Here is a 19,718-nt window from a genome sequence, read left to right as displayed (position 1 = left end):
GCCTGGTGGAGGTCTTTTGAGTTGACGCCGTATAGGTGACCTGCACGTCTGTGAGAATGGGGCTGTACCAACGATGAATTCTAATGGTGAAGACAGCACACACAACCAGGCCCCGAGCCATCGGAATTAACCAATGTTGGTTCAAATCCCTGACCCAGCCGGGAATCAAACTCAGGACCCTCTGGATCAAAGGCCAGCATGCTAACCATTTAGCTATGTTGCCGAACATTATATTCTATGGAAAAAGTGAATAATTGTGGCTTTAGACAAGCAATTATTAAATCACATACCACATAATACTGTAGGTTTTGAAAACAGAATGTAGACATGGACAAAATATATTGCATAATTGATCCAAGGAAAAATAGAATGTGGAAGGGAATGTCATAGGGAGTAAATTGAAGGTAGGGACCAGATAGATATGACCAAGACACACTTAGATATTGCAAAAAGAATTTTGCACATTGTACCTTTATCAGGGGCATAGCTAGAGGCATGATTTTTTCACATTAATTTTTGAACGATTTTGCGACCAGGATATTAATTTTCACATTATTTTGCGAAATAGATATTGCCGTATTGCTTTAATTTTGTTTTAATGAAATTCTTAAATTAATCATTAAAGGTTTCATTACTATCACTGATCGCTGATTGTGGAGGTGTAATTAATAGACTGTACATACCTGGTACATACTTTTGAAGCCATTCCCGGACTGCAGGGTCATCTACCTTCTCCAGTGGGATGTTGGCTTTGAGTAGCATCGCTGTTGTTTCATGAATAAATTCTATGTTTTCACTCTTAGCTTTCTTTTGCATATCTAATGAGAGTTCTATTGTTGCCTGCTGTTTCACTATTGGTGTGCTAAATTTATGTTCTGAATATTCCTTATTTTTAAAACAATGTTTTGTGACAGTATCTTTTTTCTCCCACTCGATACGAACATTGCAAAATTTACACATTAAAATATTGCTTTCCGAAACATAAACTTTCACTCGCAAACTGTTTAGCTCTGCTGTACACCACAACACTTGTAAAGCGACCCATCTTTGCTACGGTCTGTGATCACTTTCTTAATTTTACCTGACCACGAAGCCGAAATACACCAGTGAATTGTGCTGCTTGTAGACGTCATTAGGGATTCCAGGATTGCACAGTGCCACGAGGAGGCAGGCTGGGGTGGGATTACCAGCCACCACAAGAACAACATTCCAAACATTTTGTTTGGCAAGAAGCTTGGAGCCAACCCCTTTTCTTTGATGCCATGTCTTAAAGAGATTTTCCAGAACATTAATGATAACATATTTCTTTCCTGTTGATGAATCTTTGCTCGCTCTTCCTTTTCTTTACATACATAATCTTGGAACAAAATGTCATGTTCGTTATTCACTATAGATTTTGATGTAATTTCATGCTTATTGTGAAATAATTGAATTTTGCTTTAAAATGGCCTTATCACTTTAATTCGCGAACATAACACCCATATTTTCTTAACCAGAAACATATGATTCATAAAGATATCGCAAAATCACTTCAAAATATTTTTTGGCGCGCTTATCGTTAAAGTGAAAAGTCATGCCCCTAGGCCTAGCCAAAGAGGGTTACTGGGAGTTAGAACCCCCCATATAATTTTTACAAAAGAAAATAAACATAAACCAACAATAAACAAGTGAAAATTGACTCAAAGGGTTGGTTCTTCTGAATATTCATAGAGATTGTAATATGAACATACCATTCACCATAAAACTATTTACTTTGATCATATCGTTGTTGTTCTGCATTTTAGTGTAAGATTTTGTAATGTACCGGACTGCAATCCGAATACCAACATAATTTACTTGTATCAGTGTCCTTATGACACCTGTCCATGCATGCACCACATATGCACAAGCACCTTCATTTTGTTCTATCATCATGTTGTAACCATACCCCTCCCCCCCCCCCGACCTTCAGTTGATCCTGGTTATGCTACTGACCTTTATGCAGAGGTTAGTAAACTTGTGTCCTCACTCCAAGATAGTGTAGCTCTTTTAAAGCACACCCCCAATGGAGGTAAGCTTCATGTACCATTTTTACCACGTACCAACCCTCCAGCCAAACTTAACACTAGAATTGCTAGAATATATTATATACCTGGAACAGCTGATGTGGTCATTTTCACTGCTATTCTTATTATTAGACTTTTGTACTCAATATGCATAATTACTCATTGTTTCCATTTTGCCTCTGTTTCTGTACATTGCTTTATGTGTTTTAATACTGATTCATTAATAAAAAGATGTCATGCACTCATTACTCTATCATCAGAAGCATGCTACATTGAATATACAGTAGGTCCTTGATTTTCTTTCAAGATGTTATGGCGAGCAAACCTACCAGGTGTAGTCTTCCCAAAGTCTGATACAATCCACTCTGTGATGCCATCAATAACTAGTAATGTATTACCTGGCCCTGGGAGGTTTTATCTTGGTTGAAGTGTCCCCTCTGATGGTGTGCTTTATGGGTTACAGTTTCCATGGCAGTAAAAAACAAAACAAAAAAACTGAAAAATAGTCAGTACTCAGCCTATTAGGCATCAATACAATTTGAATATGGTATAAATCAATGTATTTCACCAAAGCTGTTATGCTCATTATTGTAATAATAATAATAATAATAATAATAATAATAATAATAATAATAATAATAATAATAATAAAATTAAAAATAACTATAGAGAGAAAGTAGTAAGTACAGGAGATGCTATAACAATGAACTGTATCTGCATGTGGAAAGTATAATGGACACCATTAAAAAATGGAAGATTAAGTTTTATGGCCACATAACACGTATGAGCTTGCAGAGATTGACCAACCGGACCTTTTCCTACTTTGTAAACAAGAAAACCAAGAAACGCTGGTACACCGAAGTTGAAAAAGTCCTTCAAGAAATATGGATCACACATGAAGACATCGAAGAACATGTTCCTCTCCAGAATAAAGTTTGAGCATTCCAGCGATTCCATGAAAAGCCAAAGTTGAAAACTGGCAAGAAGTGGAGTGATGAAAGAAAGGAGGGTCACAGAAAGTTTGAACAGAAGAGTGTAGATGGACAAAAACACTCAAGTGAAATTCCATCCCAAAAATTTTCCTAAGCCATCCAAGTCTTTGAAATGTTCTAGGAAAGTTTCCAAACAAAGACTCTTTTTAAAAGAAGCAACAAAGGTAATAAGAACTGTGTAATAATATTATTCATGTTTTCCAGTTAACTACAAAAGGGAGGTCATTTAGGAAAAATTAAAGTAAGGAGCCTGACACAAGTAGGCTAAGTGAAGAAGAACCAGGACCCAGCTAAGGGCCCCATAGTCGCCAACCTGTGGTCCCAAGTTAAGAAACATTGGGGGCCTCTTTTAGTGTCCTCTTACAACAGGCAGGAAATGGCTGCATAGGTTATTGCAGGTTGATTTGATTCTCCATTTACTTCTGATTTTCATTTTTACTGCCTATTAGACAAAACAGAATGGTGTCAGATTGTATCTAATGGTTCTGCTTCGCAAGAGTCCACTAGTTCTAAAAGCTCACACAGTTTAAACCTGACTTGAAATTCTGAAGAAATCACTACCAGATGTTTGAATTAATTGGACCAGAAATGCTGCAAATCAGATCCTTAAGTCAGTAGAATATCTGTGGGTCAGACTACAGAATATTGAAGAAAACCTCACCCATACAATAGGGAACACTTTGTGTGTTACATACAAATGGAATTAAATTATCATTGAAGAGATCACGGTATTTGTGGAAAATTTTCAGTAACCTGTGGAAGAATTTTCAATACAGATAGAATGAATCATTTCACTACCGGTATGCAATTAATTTGAAAACTTCATCTTAATACCAAAGCCAAGAAATTAGGGTAAACTAACCATCTCAGTTCAAAATGTGTATGTTGCAAAGTTAAGTTCACTCTACTATGTAACCAATGAGAATGACTTCTGTGAGTTTAAAAATATTTACGGCTATGTACAGCTGCACAGCCACAGGAGAAGCTAAAGGTTCTTAGCTCCCTGCACTGATAGATGATTTCCTCTTTTTTCTTCAATGAATCAAGGTCAGTCTAGGGAGGTCAAGGCACGAGTGTTACTTATGGAGCCACCAAAAGGCAAATGTATTCGAATTTAGACGATTTAGGTATCAAACATTGAAATGAAAACAAACAAACTAACAACTATTTTTCATGTAGAATTTAATTGGGTACTGGTATCTATTGTTCATGCATAGATAACTGCATACTTGTAAATTACATGAATACATTCACAGCTGTGAAACCATTTTATGGAAACATTATTTACCTTCAGAGCTGCACAAGATGAGAAACATAGCACGGGGGAACAAGGAATTGAAAGTTGAATGCCTTAATTTTGGGGTAAGATGTCTTTTGGCAGTTATTCCACATACTGTTATGATTTTTCTAGATACAGTATCATCAAACCCACTGCAGTAAAAGATTGTATATACTGAGTACCAGAGCATAGCCTATTTCCTAGTCCCAATTATTTACATTTACAGGTATTAGTACTGGCACCCCAACAACTCTCCACATTCAAAATAAGTATGCAGAGTTGATGTCCATCATGTCTGTATCTTTTAACTGAAATAATGTTCAAGTAAGAAAGGAGAAATTTTCTAGCCACCCAGTATTTTGAGGAACAGTGCCTTGAGGCTTAGATGGCATAGCCTCTGTTAAAACTCTCTGAATTTACAAGTTTGTATTAAACTCTAGTAATAGGTATTTGATAGCTCATTTCCATTTTTCTCAGCAAGTGAAGACTAGCAGTGAATAAAAAGTAATTTAATGAAAGTGACTAATTATTTTAGTTTCCCTGTAATTAAACTTACCATCAACTCTATATGATATACGGTACTTTGTATGGCTACCTTTAGCTGCCATTAGCTATTACACTATTTAGCACTAAAAGGACTCATTGATGCAATTACACTGACCTATCATTGTGTTCATCCTATTGTGTGTTCCTTTTTTATGTTCCTATCTTAATATAACTCAGTTTGACACTTGTTTGTTACTTTGCCATACTTATAGCAGATGAGTATACAGTAAAAGCCCTGTTTTTTCACATAACTTAGCAGTGAACAGGTCATATTTATAGAAGTGAATGGCTAGTGACTTACCTCATCTGTCACCCAGTTAGCAAATATCTTTCCCCATACAGTGGCAAATTGATCTCCAGTAGTAAAGTTTGCTTCTCTCACCAACTTCTTTACTCTGTTCATGGCAGGCAAACTTTCTTCAGGGCCATGAAACAACTTGAACTTGAAATCAAAACTAGACACCTAAAATGAAAGGAAAATCCAGGGCACTGTTAATGGAGGAAATCCATAAATACAGGTAGAGAGATTAAGAAATTGAGGCTAATGATGATGTTTGGCATCTTTAAACAATCATAATCATCATCACTAAGAAAAGTCACTTTGCATTAGGTTATGTGTGTATAACTTGAAAACAATTTTTCTTACATGTTATAGGTTAGGTTAAATCATGTGTATATAGATTATGTATTAAAGTTAGGTTATACTTATTACTTGTAAATAATCTTTCATGTGTTCTAAGCTGTATGTGTGTTGAGTGAAGTGAACTCTGGAACACTGATGTACCAAGAACGTCTGTATAGTTATTCTACTTCTTTCTGGATATCATGAGGTACCTGCACATTGGTGGCAGATGCATGATGGCTGTCTTTCTGATGTCTGCCACTACTCAGGAATTCAGTCCTGTATCTTTGTCTGGGCAGACTTATTTAGGAGTACTATTGCCCACCCCATGTGGAGAAGGGCCCAGAAAATGTAGGCTAAACATCGGTACCGGTAGTCACACAATGGATGTGCAGCCACACCCAGCGGGTCACTCCCACTTGCAGTCAGAAAACGAATCAATCAATTAATTTGAATGTGGAATATCAGAACACTTCTGGATATAAATAAAGACAGACCTGAAAGATGAACAGCACTTGTCACTCACAAGCTAACTAGATTGGACATCAGTGTTACCACCTTTGATGAAACCATATTGTCTGATGATGGAAATATTGTGGAATTTGGATCAGGCTATACAGTACCATATTTTGGAAGGGAAGGGAAGGGAAGGGAAGGGAAGGGAAGGGAAGGGAAGGGAAGGGAAGGGAAGGGAAGGGAAGGGAAGGGAAGGGAAGGGAAGGGAAGGTGAGACTTGTATGCATGGTGTTGGATTTGCTGTAAAGATAAAACTGGTAAATGCCCTCCAGGTCACTCCCACAGCAATCAGTGAATGGCTTACAACTCGCAGCGGATATTTTCATCACTCTCATCTCCTCATAGTGTAGATGCTGATGAAGAGGTTAAGAATAAGTTTTATCACCAGATGAGCATACTTATCTACAAAGAACCACCTTGGTGATTTCAATGCAAGAATTGGAGAATGGCTGTGGGAAAATGCGATGGGCAAATATGGTATTGGGAAATAAAAGACCCTGGGTTATTGCTTTTTGGCCTATGTGCTGAGCATGAACTGTCTGTCAGCAATACTCAGTTCCACCTACCTAATCATTTTAACACCATGTGGACGCACCCACACTCTAAGAACTGGCATATTCTTGACTACGTCATCACCCATCAGTGTGATAAGAAAGACATTCTGATCACCAAAAGCACAAGAAATATTGATGACTGCTGGATAGATCACAAACTTCTGACCTGCCAAATCAGAATTTCTTTGCACTATAAATTGCCTCCACATCGCACATGTCTGTCCAGAAGTAAGGTTGATATCCATAAACTTTCAGACCGAGCCATTGCTACACAGTTCCAGAATGCGATCTCCAAGTAGCTGGCATCTAATCCAACTATCAAAATGATGCGTTGTCACCATAAGACCTATCTATGTTGGTGCGACGTAAAGCCGATTGTAAAGAAAAACAAAAAAAACAAATGATGTGGAGCAAGAATGTTCAACAATTTGAACTGTACGATTTGAGTCAGCTAAGGAATCTATTGGTTTCAAAGAAAAGAAGATTCAAGACTGTTTGAGGAGAACAATGCAGAAGTTATTATCCTCATTGCTGCCAAACAGCAAGCTCGTATATCCCTTCCACACGATCAATCCTTCAGCTTGAAAAAACTCATTTTCAAAATCCTAATGCCAGATTTGAATCAGGGAAATGAAGAGCAATTGGTAGCAAGAGAAAACTCAAGAACTTCAAAGCTTATCCGATGCCAGAGACCTGTAATCTTCTATGCAGGGATTAAAGAACTATATGGACCAATTTGTTTTTTCAATAGGAATTTTGTTTTCTGCCAACAATGCTACCAACTTTACTGACAGCAAAGACATCTTGGAGCACTGGAAATAGCACTTCTCTACTCTTTTAAATTGTAAATCTATAGCCAAGGAGTTATTCCGAGTTGTGCCACAACAGCCCCCATCCCACAGCCATGGATGGCAATGCCAATGTCATACCAGGAATTCTGTGAGGCTTTTAACAAATAATAATGATGTTACTTGCTTTACATCCTACTAACTACTTTTAAGGTTTTCAGATACACCAAGGTGCCAGAATTTGGTCCTGCAGGAGTTCTTTTATCATCATCATCATCATCAATGTCCCACTCCAGTCGCCCAGGTGTGGTTGAGTTCTTTTATGTGCCAGTAAATCTACCGACACAAGACTGATGTATTTGAGCCCGTTCAAATACCACTGGACTGAGCCAGGATCATACCTGCCAAGTTGGGATCAGAAGGCCAGTGCCTCAACCATCTAAGCCACTCAGCCCCGTACTCTCAACAGACTGAAACACAGAAAGACACATGGACCTGACAACATTCCATGGAGGTTTATCATTAAAGACAAGATTCTTCACATTAATCCTTTGAATCTAGAAAATTCAGCAAGTACCTGGCAACCAGAAGAATGCTACCAGAAGAATGCTACTATCATCACCATATTCATGAAAGGTGATCTCAGTGTATATGGCAACTATTGCAGTATATCCCTCCTGTTCATAACCAGTAAACTTCTTGCAAAGATTCTACTTGGCTATCTCCAGGTTGTCTCTGAAAAGATTCTCCTTGAGTCTCAGTGTGGTTTCCATGTCTCAAGAGGCACAATTGACATGATCTTATGTGCAAGGCAACTTCAAGAAAAATGTGGAACACAACAGCAACCTCTCTACTTTGTGTTTTACGATCTGGAAATGGCCTTTGACTCTGTCCCGAGGCATGCTATGTGGGCAGTGTTGAGACGCTTTGGTTGCCCTGAATGCTTAGTAGGCCAGGTTTGAGCACCCCTTGATGGTACGTCTTGACAGGCTCTCCAGATACTTTTCCTGTCATACATGCCCCAACACCCTTTGATTTGTTACGTGGCTGATATACTTTGTGATTAATCATGTACTAACCCTTCTGGTATTGCTTTAAGGTATTGTCTTGATGGAATTTTCTTCAACTTGATGAGACTTTGTTCATGTTGCTTAACTCATGTGACCAGAATAACTGAACGGCATCACCTGCTCTTACACCCTGTGGACCTGCAGCGGTCAGCCAATAGTTTCAAGAGTGCATATGATTGTTTTGGCCTCACCATCAATGCAAAAAAACAAAGATCCTTGTCCAACCTGCCCCAAGGTCTAGCCTTGCAGAATTCAATGTCTCTGTCTCAGACGTCATTCTGGAACAGGTAGATCACTTCTTGTTTAAACAATGCAATGCACCTCAGAAGAGGATGTAGAAAACAGACTCCATGCTGCTCATTTGGCATTTAGTCAGCTATCACTGCGGGTATGGAACCTAACAGTTCATACCAAACTCTTGGTGTATAAAGCAGTCATCATTAAATCGCTATTTTATGGATGTGAAACCTGGACCCTGTACTGCCATGACATCAAGAAACTTGAACCTTTTCATCAGCAGAAATGTTGTTCAATCTTAAATATCAAATGGGGTAACCATGTCTCCAATCTTGCAGTTCTTGATAAAGAGTGCATGAACAGTGTAGAAACCTCTATCATAGGCCATCAGCTTTGGTGGACTGGGCATGAATGTTATATGAACGACACCAAGCTTCCTTGCCAATTCCTTTATGGCGAACTTTCCTCAGGCACAAGACTCTGTGGTGCCCCTTTGAAGCTTTATAACAACCAACTTAAACAAACCATGAAATTCACCCATATCGACCCTCAAACCTGAGACAGACTTGCCAAGGATCATATGCTTTGGTGCCAAACAACCTCTACTGCGCCGCTGAACTATTTCAGTAAGAGCGTCACAGGCATGAAGAGGTTAAAGGACAGTTATGAATACCCCATCAGATGCAACCTTGTCTTCCCCCATCCGTCGAGTGCTATCACTGTGGACACATGTTTCATGCTGGAATTGGCTTGTTTAGTCATCAAAAATACAGTACAAGCACAATCAACACTGAGTGCTAGTGGATTGTAAGCAGGAGAATTTGTATACTTGGAAATGAATAGCAGCTGGTGACGCTACGTGTTATCTTATAATTAGTGTTCAGATAGACTGGAAAGCTTTAAAGTTACATTAACTGAGTTGACACTGGAAAGTATGGCTTCCTTCTTATCAAATTATAACTCTGTATTCACTAGGAGACCCAAGTCCTTACTTCAAATAATTGTTTATGTGGTACAGCCTTGTGGCACAGTCTTCAGTCTTAAAATCCCTTACATAGCAGTTACATGGCATAAGCTCCCACATATTCTGTATACTGTTAATGTTCAGTAGTTCATATCATAATGTGGAAAAAAATAATCTGTCAATGTCGATGTGACAGGACTATAAAATGGTGATGAACTGATGTGTGTGATTGGTCCCAAGTTATCACATCATCTATAATAACTTGATTGCCTTTTCTCTAAAAAAAAAAGGGGTTTTAGAATCAATCAGATATGCAGTTCTCCAGTGACAACTGTAGGGGTTGATATAGTTTGTACAGTATGGTAATACTTCATGAAAATGACTAGAGAAGTGGTCTCCACTTTATGTAAAAGGGTACAGTACAGCAGTTTTAAGATGAACCTCACTAACTTCCTCTTGTACGGTTTTTGCATTATACAGGGAAGTGTATATCAAGCCATATGCACATAAACTTGCTGTAAGATATTGTGTGAGATATGACTAAGAAATATTTAATTTTTAACCAGTTTTATGCATTCAAGAAAGAATAGGCACAGCTAATTCACCCTACTATAGATATGCATGGACTCTCACACCATAAAAACAGTATTAACTTGAATTTCTTCATGTCTAATCTACCCTTCTTCTTGCAACACCCAATATCTTTTGACAAACAACATTCCATTGTTAATGTTAAAGGAGAAACAATATGGACTTCAGTTCTTCCGTTATTAGAGACTGTTGAATGAAAATCCTCTTTTTTTTTTTTTTTTTGCATCGCACCAACACAGATAGGTCTTATGGCGACGATGGGACAGGAAAGGCCTAGGAGTGGGAAGGAAGCGGTCGTAGCCTTAATTAAAGTACAGCCCAGCATTTGCCTGGTGTGAAAATGGGAAACCACGGAAAACCATCTTCAGGGCTGCCGACAGTGGGGTTCGAACCCACTTGATGCAAGCTCACAGATGCACAGCGGCTAACTCGCCCGGTGAATGAAAATCCTTAGTGGCCATTAATGTTAATACAATTTTGCCGAAGTCCAATTTACTCCTGTCTTTATTCATATAAATATTTTTACAGGTGGGGTGAGGTTGGAGATGGGGTGTGTTCTGTGTGTGTTCCACGTCTACTTGGATCCTGATGTTTTCTGTGGGTGCTTCAATCTGCAGTGTACTTTTCTGTTCTGAAGCAGAGATTGAAATTATGAATAATGATGCTACCATCAATCTGGCAGAGAGAACATGTCACAGAGACTCCAACTGAAATTTAATGGCAGTTGTAACCATATTTACTATACATAAATGCCTAAATTGAAATATCTCTATATATAAAATAACATGTCCTGACTGACTGACTGATTTATCATCGCCGAGCAAAACCACTTGACAGAAGGAAATGAAATTATGGAGATACATTTTTATTACACTTGCATTACATTTGTATAATGCTCACTAAGAGAGGGTTCTTGGATATTCCATTGCTAAAGGGGTGCAAAGGGGGGTGAATTGTTTAAATGAGTATATCTATATCTCAAAAACTTTAGAGATGTAAAACTTTAGAGATATAAAAATTGGTATTTGGAATCTCCTTTAAAAGTAAAGGAACACATATTATTTTGTTTTCTGAAAATTCTCTTAAGAGGGTTGGTAAGAGGTGAAAAAAGGGTTTAATTCTTTTTATGAGGATACTTCTATATAAAAAAACTGAAGGTATTAAGGGGGTGGGAGATGTGAAATAGATTGAATATTTTTATGAGGATACTTAAATCTCAAAAACTGAAGATGTTACAGATGTGAAAATTAGTATTTGCAATCTCCTTTAAAAATAAAGAAACAATTATTTTTTTGTTTTCAGAAAATCCATTTTGGGGGGGGGGGGGGGGATGAAAAGGATTGAAAAAGAGTTAAATTATTTTTATGAGGATACTAATATCTCAAAAACTGAAGATGTTACAGACTTGAAAATAGGTTTTTGGAATCTCCTTTAAAAATAATGAAACACGTATTTTTTGTTCTCTGAACATCCACTTGGGGAGGTGGATTAGAAGTGGAGTTAAATTCTTTTTATGAAGATCCTTATATCTGTAAAACTGAAGGCGTTACAGACATGAAAACTGGTATATATATAAAAGGCAATAGGCACCCACTAAGGAAGGGTTTCAAAATATTCCACCCCTAAGCAGACGAAACAGAGGTAAAACCCTAAATTCCAAAATATTCATTCCACTGAAATTGTTGACCATACAAAGTTGAAATTGCTCTCAATGATTGCTTTTTTATGTACTAGATGTTAAATATGACAAGTTTAGAAAAAAAAATCAGCCCTTAAGGGTAAAATGGGGGTTAATAACCAAAAACAAATATATTCCTTTCTCTGAAACCATTTGACATACAAAGTTGAAATTTAACATCATGGTTCCTCCTGTATGACTTAAATTTTCAATAAAACATGGACTTAAAATAATACACCCCTACGTGTTTTGAAGGGGGGGGGGGGGGCGGGCACTAACAACATAGATATCCATTTCTCTCAAACAATTTGGCATGTGAGTTTGAAATGTCACATGATTGTTGCTCCTATATGCATTAGATTTGAAATAAAAAGTTGTCTTAAAATAATACACTCATAAGGAGTTTTGACCATGAGGGTGAGGCCTAAAAGCACAAATATTCGTATCTCTGAAATCGACAGACATGTTGTTGTTGTTGTTGTTGTTGTTTGAGTCATCAGTCCATAGACTGGTTTGATACAGCTCTCCATGCCACCCTATCCTCTGCTAACCTTTTCATTTCTACATAACTACTAAATCCTACATCTGCTCTAATCTGCTTGTCATATTCATATCTTGGTCTAACCCTACCATTCTTACCACCTACACTTCCCTAAATAACCACCTGTACAAGATCTGGATGTCTTACGATGTGCTTTATCATTCTATCTCTTCTTCTGGTCAAATTTAGCCAAATCGATCTCCTCTCACCAATTCGATTGAGGATCTCTTCATTCGTGATTCTATCTACCCATCTCACCTTCAGCATTCTTCTGTGACATCACATTTCAAAAGCTTCTATTCTCTTTCTTTCTGAGCTAGTTATCGTCCACGTTTCACTTCCATACAATGCCACGCTCCAGACGAAAGTCTTCAAAAACATCTTTCTAATTCCTACATCCATGTTCGAGGTGAACAAATTTCTTTTCTTAAGAAAGGCCTTCCTTGCTTGTGCTAGTGTACATTTTATGTCCTCCTTACTTCTGCCATCATTAGTTATTTTGCTACCAGTAACAATAGTCATCTACTTCCTTTAAGACTTCATTTCTTAATCTGTCCATACCATTCAGCAATTTCTTCAGATCTTTTGCAGAGTCAGATAAAATAACAATATCATTGGCAAATGTCAGAGTTTTGATTTCCTCTCCTTGAACTTTGATACCGTTTCCAAATTCCTCTTTGATTTCCTTTATTGTCTGTTCTGTGTAAACATTGAAAAGGAGAGAGGACAAACTGCAGCCTTGCCTCACTCCTTTCTGGAATGCTGCCTTTTTCAAAGCCCTCGATTCTTATCACTGCAGACTGATTTTTGTGTAGACATTGACTGACATATGAGTTTAAAATTTCACATAATGTTTGCTCCTATCTATAATAGATTTTAAATAAAAAGTGGTCTTAAATTAATTTACCCTTAAGGGTGTTTGACTAGGGGTAGGGTGTAGCTGACGACATAAATATTCAATTCTCTCAAACCGTTTGACATACAAGCTTGAAATTTCACATGATAGTTGTCCTATATATATCTTACATTTTAAATACAAAGTGGTCTTAAAATAATATTCCCCTAAGGTGTTTTGACTGGGAGGGAAAGGCCTGGAAAACATAAATACTCATTTCTCGAAAAATGTTTGACATACGAGGTTGAAAGTTCACATGATAGTTGTTCCTATATGTAATAGATTTTTAAATCAAAAGTGGTCTTAAAACAATACACCCCTAAGGTGTTTTGACTGAGGGTTGGGGGGTGAGGCCTTATTACAAAAATATCAAATTATCTGAAATTGCTTGATATACGAGGCTGAAATTTCACATGGTGGTTACTTCTCAATGTCTTAGATTTTAAATAAAAATTGGTCTTACAATAATGCACCCTAAGGGGTCCGATGATAAACATATTTATTTCTTTGAAAACATTCGACATATAAGGTTGAAGCTTCACATAATGATTGATCCTATGTGCATTACATTTTAACTAAGAAGTGGTCTTAATCCAACACACCCTTAAGGGGTTTTGACTGGAGGTGACTTCTGATGACATAATATTCATTTTTCTGAAATCGTTTGACATACGGTACGAGGTTAAAATTTCACATGATGTTTGCTCCCATATCTTTTAGATTTTAAATAAGAAAAAGGTCGTAAAACAATAAACCTCTAAGAGGTTTTGGCTGGGGCGTGATGACTTATGACAAAATTATTCATCCCTCTAAATCGTTTGTCGTATGAACTTGAAATTTTACAAGAACTTTGGATGTTGTAGGTGTCAAATATGATATAATTCAAAATATTTCATGTATAAGGATTGGGATTATATACAAGTTGTTGAAGTTGTAAAACTAAGTCTCCAAAACAGCCAAGGTACTTGATGAAATTTCTGACTCCTTTTCTTTATTCCCCCAAAATATGATTCGTAAAACTCAAGTATTTAGGTGAAATATTCTTGAACTTGATACACAACTGGAGGGACATTTTTTAATACTGTATACCATTAGTGGTACCTACGAATTCTTGTGGTCGTTGAGTGTCTAATATTTAAAGATTAAAACCTCTCAAATTACTAATCACTTTCCACAAGCTTAATGCATACAGAATAATAGGCCTAAATAATGAAGGAGGTTTCATCTCGATTTTTATCAAAGATTGGTGCCCCCTTCTATACAGATTAAATTCTATGTCTTAGATTTTAAATAAGAAGTGGTCTTCAAACAATACACCTCTAAGTGGTTTTGACTGGGGGATGGTAATACTAGCCTGCAAAAAAGCCCTTTTTTGTGCGCTAAAAACGAAAATAGGTGGGTTTTATGGATTTCTTAACGCAGAATTCGAGAAAACATTAGTTTTGGCGTATCATGTCTTGTTTAGTGGCAATTTTACAAAATGTTCTTTTGTTCTTACATAAAATTGTTGGTACTTAGTATTGATTAAATTTTATATATTAATGTAAACTTCAGCTTGCAAAATGTAATTATATTTTGCATGCATTAAATACACATAAATGCTGTTTTGTAAGCAAGTAGATGGTTTGTATTATATTTTAACTGTTTATTGAAATTCGTGAAACTGAAGCATAAGGTGCCTATTTAGTTTCGGCTTTACAGTTGCTTTTAAATTAATATAACCATACCTTGAATAAAAATTACATGGTTAAACTTACATAGTTTTGTTACTTACATTATGTGCAGTTTAGATTCACACATCCGTCTTTTCCTGTTTTCCATGGAGTTTCCGGGTTTTTGAAGTTCTTGAATGATCTCTAGAAGGGTCGTCTCGTGCAACCGACAAACAGTAATCGGCCATCATATTCACATACCAACGCCTCTGATAGTGTCGTTTTGTATATTTGAGATCCTGGTGAAATCTTTCACCTTGTTCTTTACTGACAGCTCCTAAATTTGGAGGGAAATAATCCAGATGCGAAGCTAAGAAATGAAGCTTAAGGCTCATATTACAACCGAGTTCCTTAAACTTTATCAACATTTTCCTTACAATTTCTTTGTATTGAGGGTCCTTAATGTTGCCAAGGAATTTAGTCACTACATCTTTGAATGTGTTTCATGCCTCTTTCTCAATTTTGGTCATCGTATCTGTGAAATTTTTATCCTTCATCAGTTTACGAATCTGTGGTCCATCAAATATGCCTTCTTTGATTTTTGCATCTGATAATGAAGGAAATTTAGTGGATAAATATTGGAAGCATAGGCTACTTTTATCTAATGCCTTGACATACTGTTTCATCAATCCTAATTTGATGTGCAAGGATGGAAGTAGAATTTTTTCACGGTCAATAAGACTTACATTCAAGACATTTTTGGATCCTGGTTGTAGTTGTTTCCTTTCTGGCCAATTCACTTTATCCCAGTGTTTATCCTGTGCCCTGCTATCCCATTCGCATAGGGAACAGCATGGGCGCCCGCAAGGGGGGGCAAGGGGGGGGCACTTGCCCCCCCCCTGGAATTCTAAAGATGTTGATGTTCAATTGTTTAATATCATACCAGATTATTTCATAAACTGAAATTACTGACAGTCATCTAGCATATGTTATAACTGGAAGTTTCTGTAAACAATTTATATTTATAATAACGTTATATTGGTTTTTATATTGAAGAAAATTGTTAATGTGCCCCCCCCCTGGAAAAGATCCTGCAGGCGCCCATGGGGAACAGGGACATTTTGTATAGCCTTTTTGTTGTCCAAGCAACAATCCAATGATCTTCAAAACACCGCAAATTTGCCACCCATGCTCGTGATATTTAATGTTTTCAAGCACCAACTTTAAGGTCTCGTATGTTTCAGACATTTTTGTGGAGCGTTTAAGTGGTATGAATGCCAGAACATTTGTATTATGAAGCAAAGAGTCAATAAAAACACGCCAGTTAGTAGGATCATACACTTTCTCTCCCAATTGACGTAGAAGATTTGAAACATCCGTACAAAATACAAGTTCATCTTCGTGAGTATAACACTTTCGGACTGTTATCTTTGAAAGGAAACTGCTTTATCAGTCCATCATAAACATTGCATAAGGGCTGGGACTTTTAATATGTCTGTTTATTCAAGTGGTCTAAGATGAAAGACAAACGCTCAACTGTCTTGTCTTCAATCCTACATACCTCGTGGTCTATTGCATATCAGGGGGAGTTTGTTATAAATTTACCAGGAAACCCCAAATACAAAATGAAAATTTAGACAGCAATAAACCTATAATAAAATGCAAACAGTAACAAATCAAATCACATAGTGTAGAAGTCCGTTATAGCGAGAATTCGTAACAGCGAAAAATTCACTCGCTATAACGGATTGTCGTTATATACGATTTTTGTATAAAAGTCAGAAAACCCTTCATGCACATTAAAATCAGTATGAAACGGCAATCAGTTTGTTCAAAACTTGCGTTTCCGCAGATGATATCCACACTACGGCTTACTTGTTTGTTATTTTTTGTAATCCGATACTATGTGAAAGTGTATGTTTAATTTCATTCTGAAAAAATATAGTACCGTATTTCTCCGAATCCTTCAAAAAACTGATATCAGACTCAAAAAGAAGTTTGTAAAATCATATGAATGACTTGTTGTACAGTAGGCCTACGCATTTTTTAGACGCCGAACATAGACTTTCGTCACGCCGTATTTCTTTTTTTCTTTTTTTTTTTTTTTGCGGCTGCACAATTATTCTTTATTTCCGCGGGTTTGAGGACCATTAACTTAATATTGGCATCATAATACCGAAAAGAACTCGTTGAAAATGTTCCGGTAATACCTATTCCATGCGTCTCTACAATACAACGATCCATCAGGAAATTATTCCTGCTGTCTATAAAACTGTTACTTCTATTACGCAGCGTCAGATATAACTGGCTACCGCTACACGCACGTCTCGCTTATCGGGTTCGGCCAAATTCAGCGGCTAGCTATGTATAGGCCTAATCGCGAACGTTGAAAGTCAATGAACGAGTTTATTGCGCCACGGTATGGCCATTCCGCCCTTGCGTTTTTCGTGCACATACCTCACAATTTCATCTTCTACTTCTTTAAAGCGTCCTTGTTGCTGATCACTGAATGCAATTTTTGTACAGTACGCATTTTTTTAGCTCTTTGTCTTCACGCTAACGCCAAATATTGGCTTTAGTTAGGCCTATGCCGTATTTTCTTGCGGCTGCACAATTATTCTACATTTCCGAGTGTTTAATAAACATTAACTTAAAATTGGCATCATAACATCGACTAGAACTCGTTGAAAAATTGCCGGCAATACCTTTTCCACGTATCTTTACAATACGACTATCTATCACGAAAATATTCCTGCTGTCTTTAAACCTTAATTTTACTAAGCGTCATGTACAATAGACGCGTTATGACACTGTCACGGAGTAGCCATGACTTTTCTAAGAATTCGAAGGGTCGCATGTTTTAATGCCATTCTGCAAATTTGAAAAATACACAGGCAGTGTACAACCGGTTGTCGCGGCTAGCGATGTGTAGTGAAGAGGCGGTCGTTTATTGTCAACGAGCTCTGTGCGCGTGTGAAAAGAAGCAGCGTGGTTACCGCGGTAGTTGCCAGTGGTATCCATTAACTTACTGTTAGGCCGCGAATGCAACAACCCTTGAGTTTTCGCATGAGATTCTGAGAAAAGAAAAAAAAAGTCTTGGATTCGGAGAAATACGGGTATCACTCCAGAGATTTCTGCGGCAAACACCTCAGCTTTCTTCTTCAAACAGCGTCACCTAACCTAACCGTATATGTAGCCTATCATGAAAACATATTTGAAACGCATGTAGAGAAATAACCTCCTCGCGAAAAATTTACATGTAAATAGCCGTTACTACACGCCAGAAGATATGAAATATTCTCTGAAATCAGTGATGTACTCTGCCATATCTTGAGGTGTATCACATTCTTACTTAATTCCCGTACATAACATTAAAATTAAGATATCGTTTATTACAGTCTTTAATTTTAGCGAGTGAACAACTGCTATCGGCCACGTTATTTACGCATTTATTATGAAAACGTGTTATCCTCTTTCATTTCGAATTTTCTTTAGAGAACAGCAGTCGATGGGTATTACTAATCAATTCCAACATCGCCTTTGAATGTCAACGAGAGAGCTCGCAAATGCATAAAGTGAGAAAACTGTACTGTACCGGTACCGAAGATGATCAATCGCATTTTGTTGCAAACGTTTCAGTTTTCTTAGTCAAACAGCGTCACGTATCCTAACTTAACCGTACTATACGTATGATGAAAATCAAGCGCCAATAGAGAAAGTATAACTTTCTCGCTATAAATTTTCATAATAGCCTTTCCGTAATTTAACCAGACGCGACAAAATATAAACTAACCTCTGAAATCAATTAAGCACTCTGCCATATCTCGAGGTGTATCCCATTCTTAATTGCAGTATTTAGCCTCAAAATTAAGCGGTCGTTTAGTCGGTCTTGATTTTTAACGAGTTAACAACCCTTATCGGACACGTTATTTACGCATTTATTACGAAAATATGTTCTCCTTCATTTCGAATTTTCTTTACGGAACAGCTGTCGACGGGTAGGCTATTACTAATCGACTCCGACATCGCCTTCGAATGTCGACGAGAGAAATCGCTAGTGCACATAGCGAGAAAACGATGCCGAAGGTAATCGATCACATGCAGTATCAACGCTGGGGTGCATAAATATCGGTAACGGAAAAAATCGCGCGTGCTTAATCGCTCGTAATAACGGATGCGCTAGTGATAGGGTTCTCGCTGTAACCGAAGGACGATACACAGTTTAATATAGGAATTTTGAAGGGACAGAAAAAGGTCGTCGCTATAATGGAATTCTCGTTATATGGCGTACTCGCTATATCGGACTTCTACTGTAATTGTATTCCGAAAATTGTATTCAATGTTACATCTTACGAATTCAAGCAGATACTAAAACACCGAATTGCGTCAAAACTAGACATGATAGGAAAAAAATAGCATCATTTTTGGAATCAGGACAGCGATTTCCATAAGAATTACATACTTTCTATTTTACCGCAAAATCATGTTGGCTAGTGTAATTGTTGACAAAAATATTCACTTCTATTCACGTTAGAATTACGAAGTTAAAATTTCAAATCATATCCTAGGTGAATAACAGAAAGTTTGAAACAAATTTAACCCCTCAGAGAGTTCAATGGGATTTAAGATCCAAAAAGAGATATATTCATTCCTTCCTCCAAAACTGTTTAATGTGCGAAGACAAAATTCCAAATAGCGATATATATTTTAAATCCTAGGTGTGAATTAGAAAATATTTTTAAACATTC

General features: G+C 37.2%; 1 protein-coding gene across 3 annotated transcripts in view; it reads right to left on the bottom strand.

The window, feature by feature from the left end:
• LOC136864060 (patched domain-containing protein 3) overlaps positions 1-19,718 on the bottom strand; it is a 752,635-nt gene that overhangs the window by 81,251 nt on the left and 651,666 nt on the right. For all 3 annotated transcript variants that reach the window (XM_067140595.2, XM_067140594.2, XM_067140596.2), the window contains one exon: positions 5,164-5,325. In XM_067140595.2, the coding sequence (XP_066996696.1) occupies positions 5,164-5,325 (162 nt within the window). The remainder of the gene's footprint in view (positions 1-5,163; positions 5,326-19,718) is intronic.

Source organism: Anabrus simplex, chromosome 2 (genome assembly GCF_040414725.1).
Source record: "Anabrus simplex isolate iqAnaSimp1 chromosome 2, ASM4041472v1, whole genome shotgun sequence".
NCBI classification, from domain to species: Eukaryota; Metazoa; Arthropoda; class Insecta; order Orthoptera; family Tettigoniidae; genus Anabrus; species Anabrus simplex.
The sequence above is the reverse complement of the archived record's forward strand: the minus strand, read 5'-3'. Positions and strand labels throughout refer to the sequence as shown.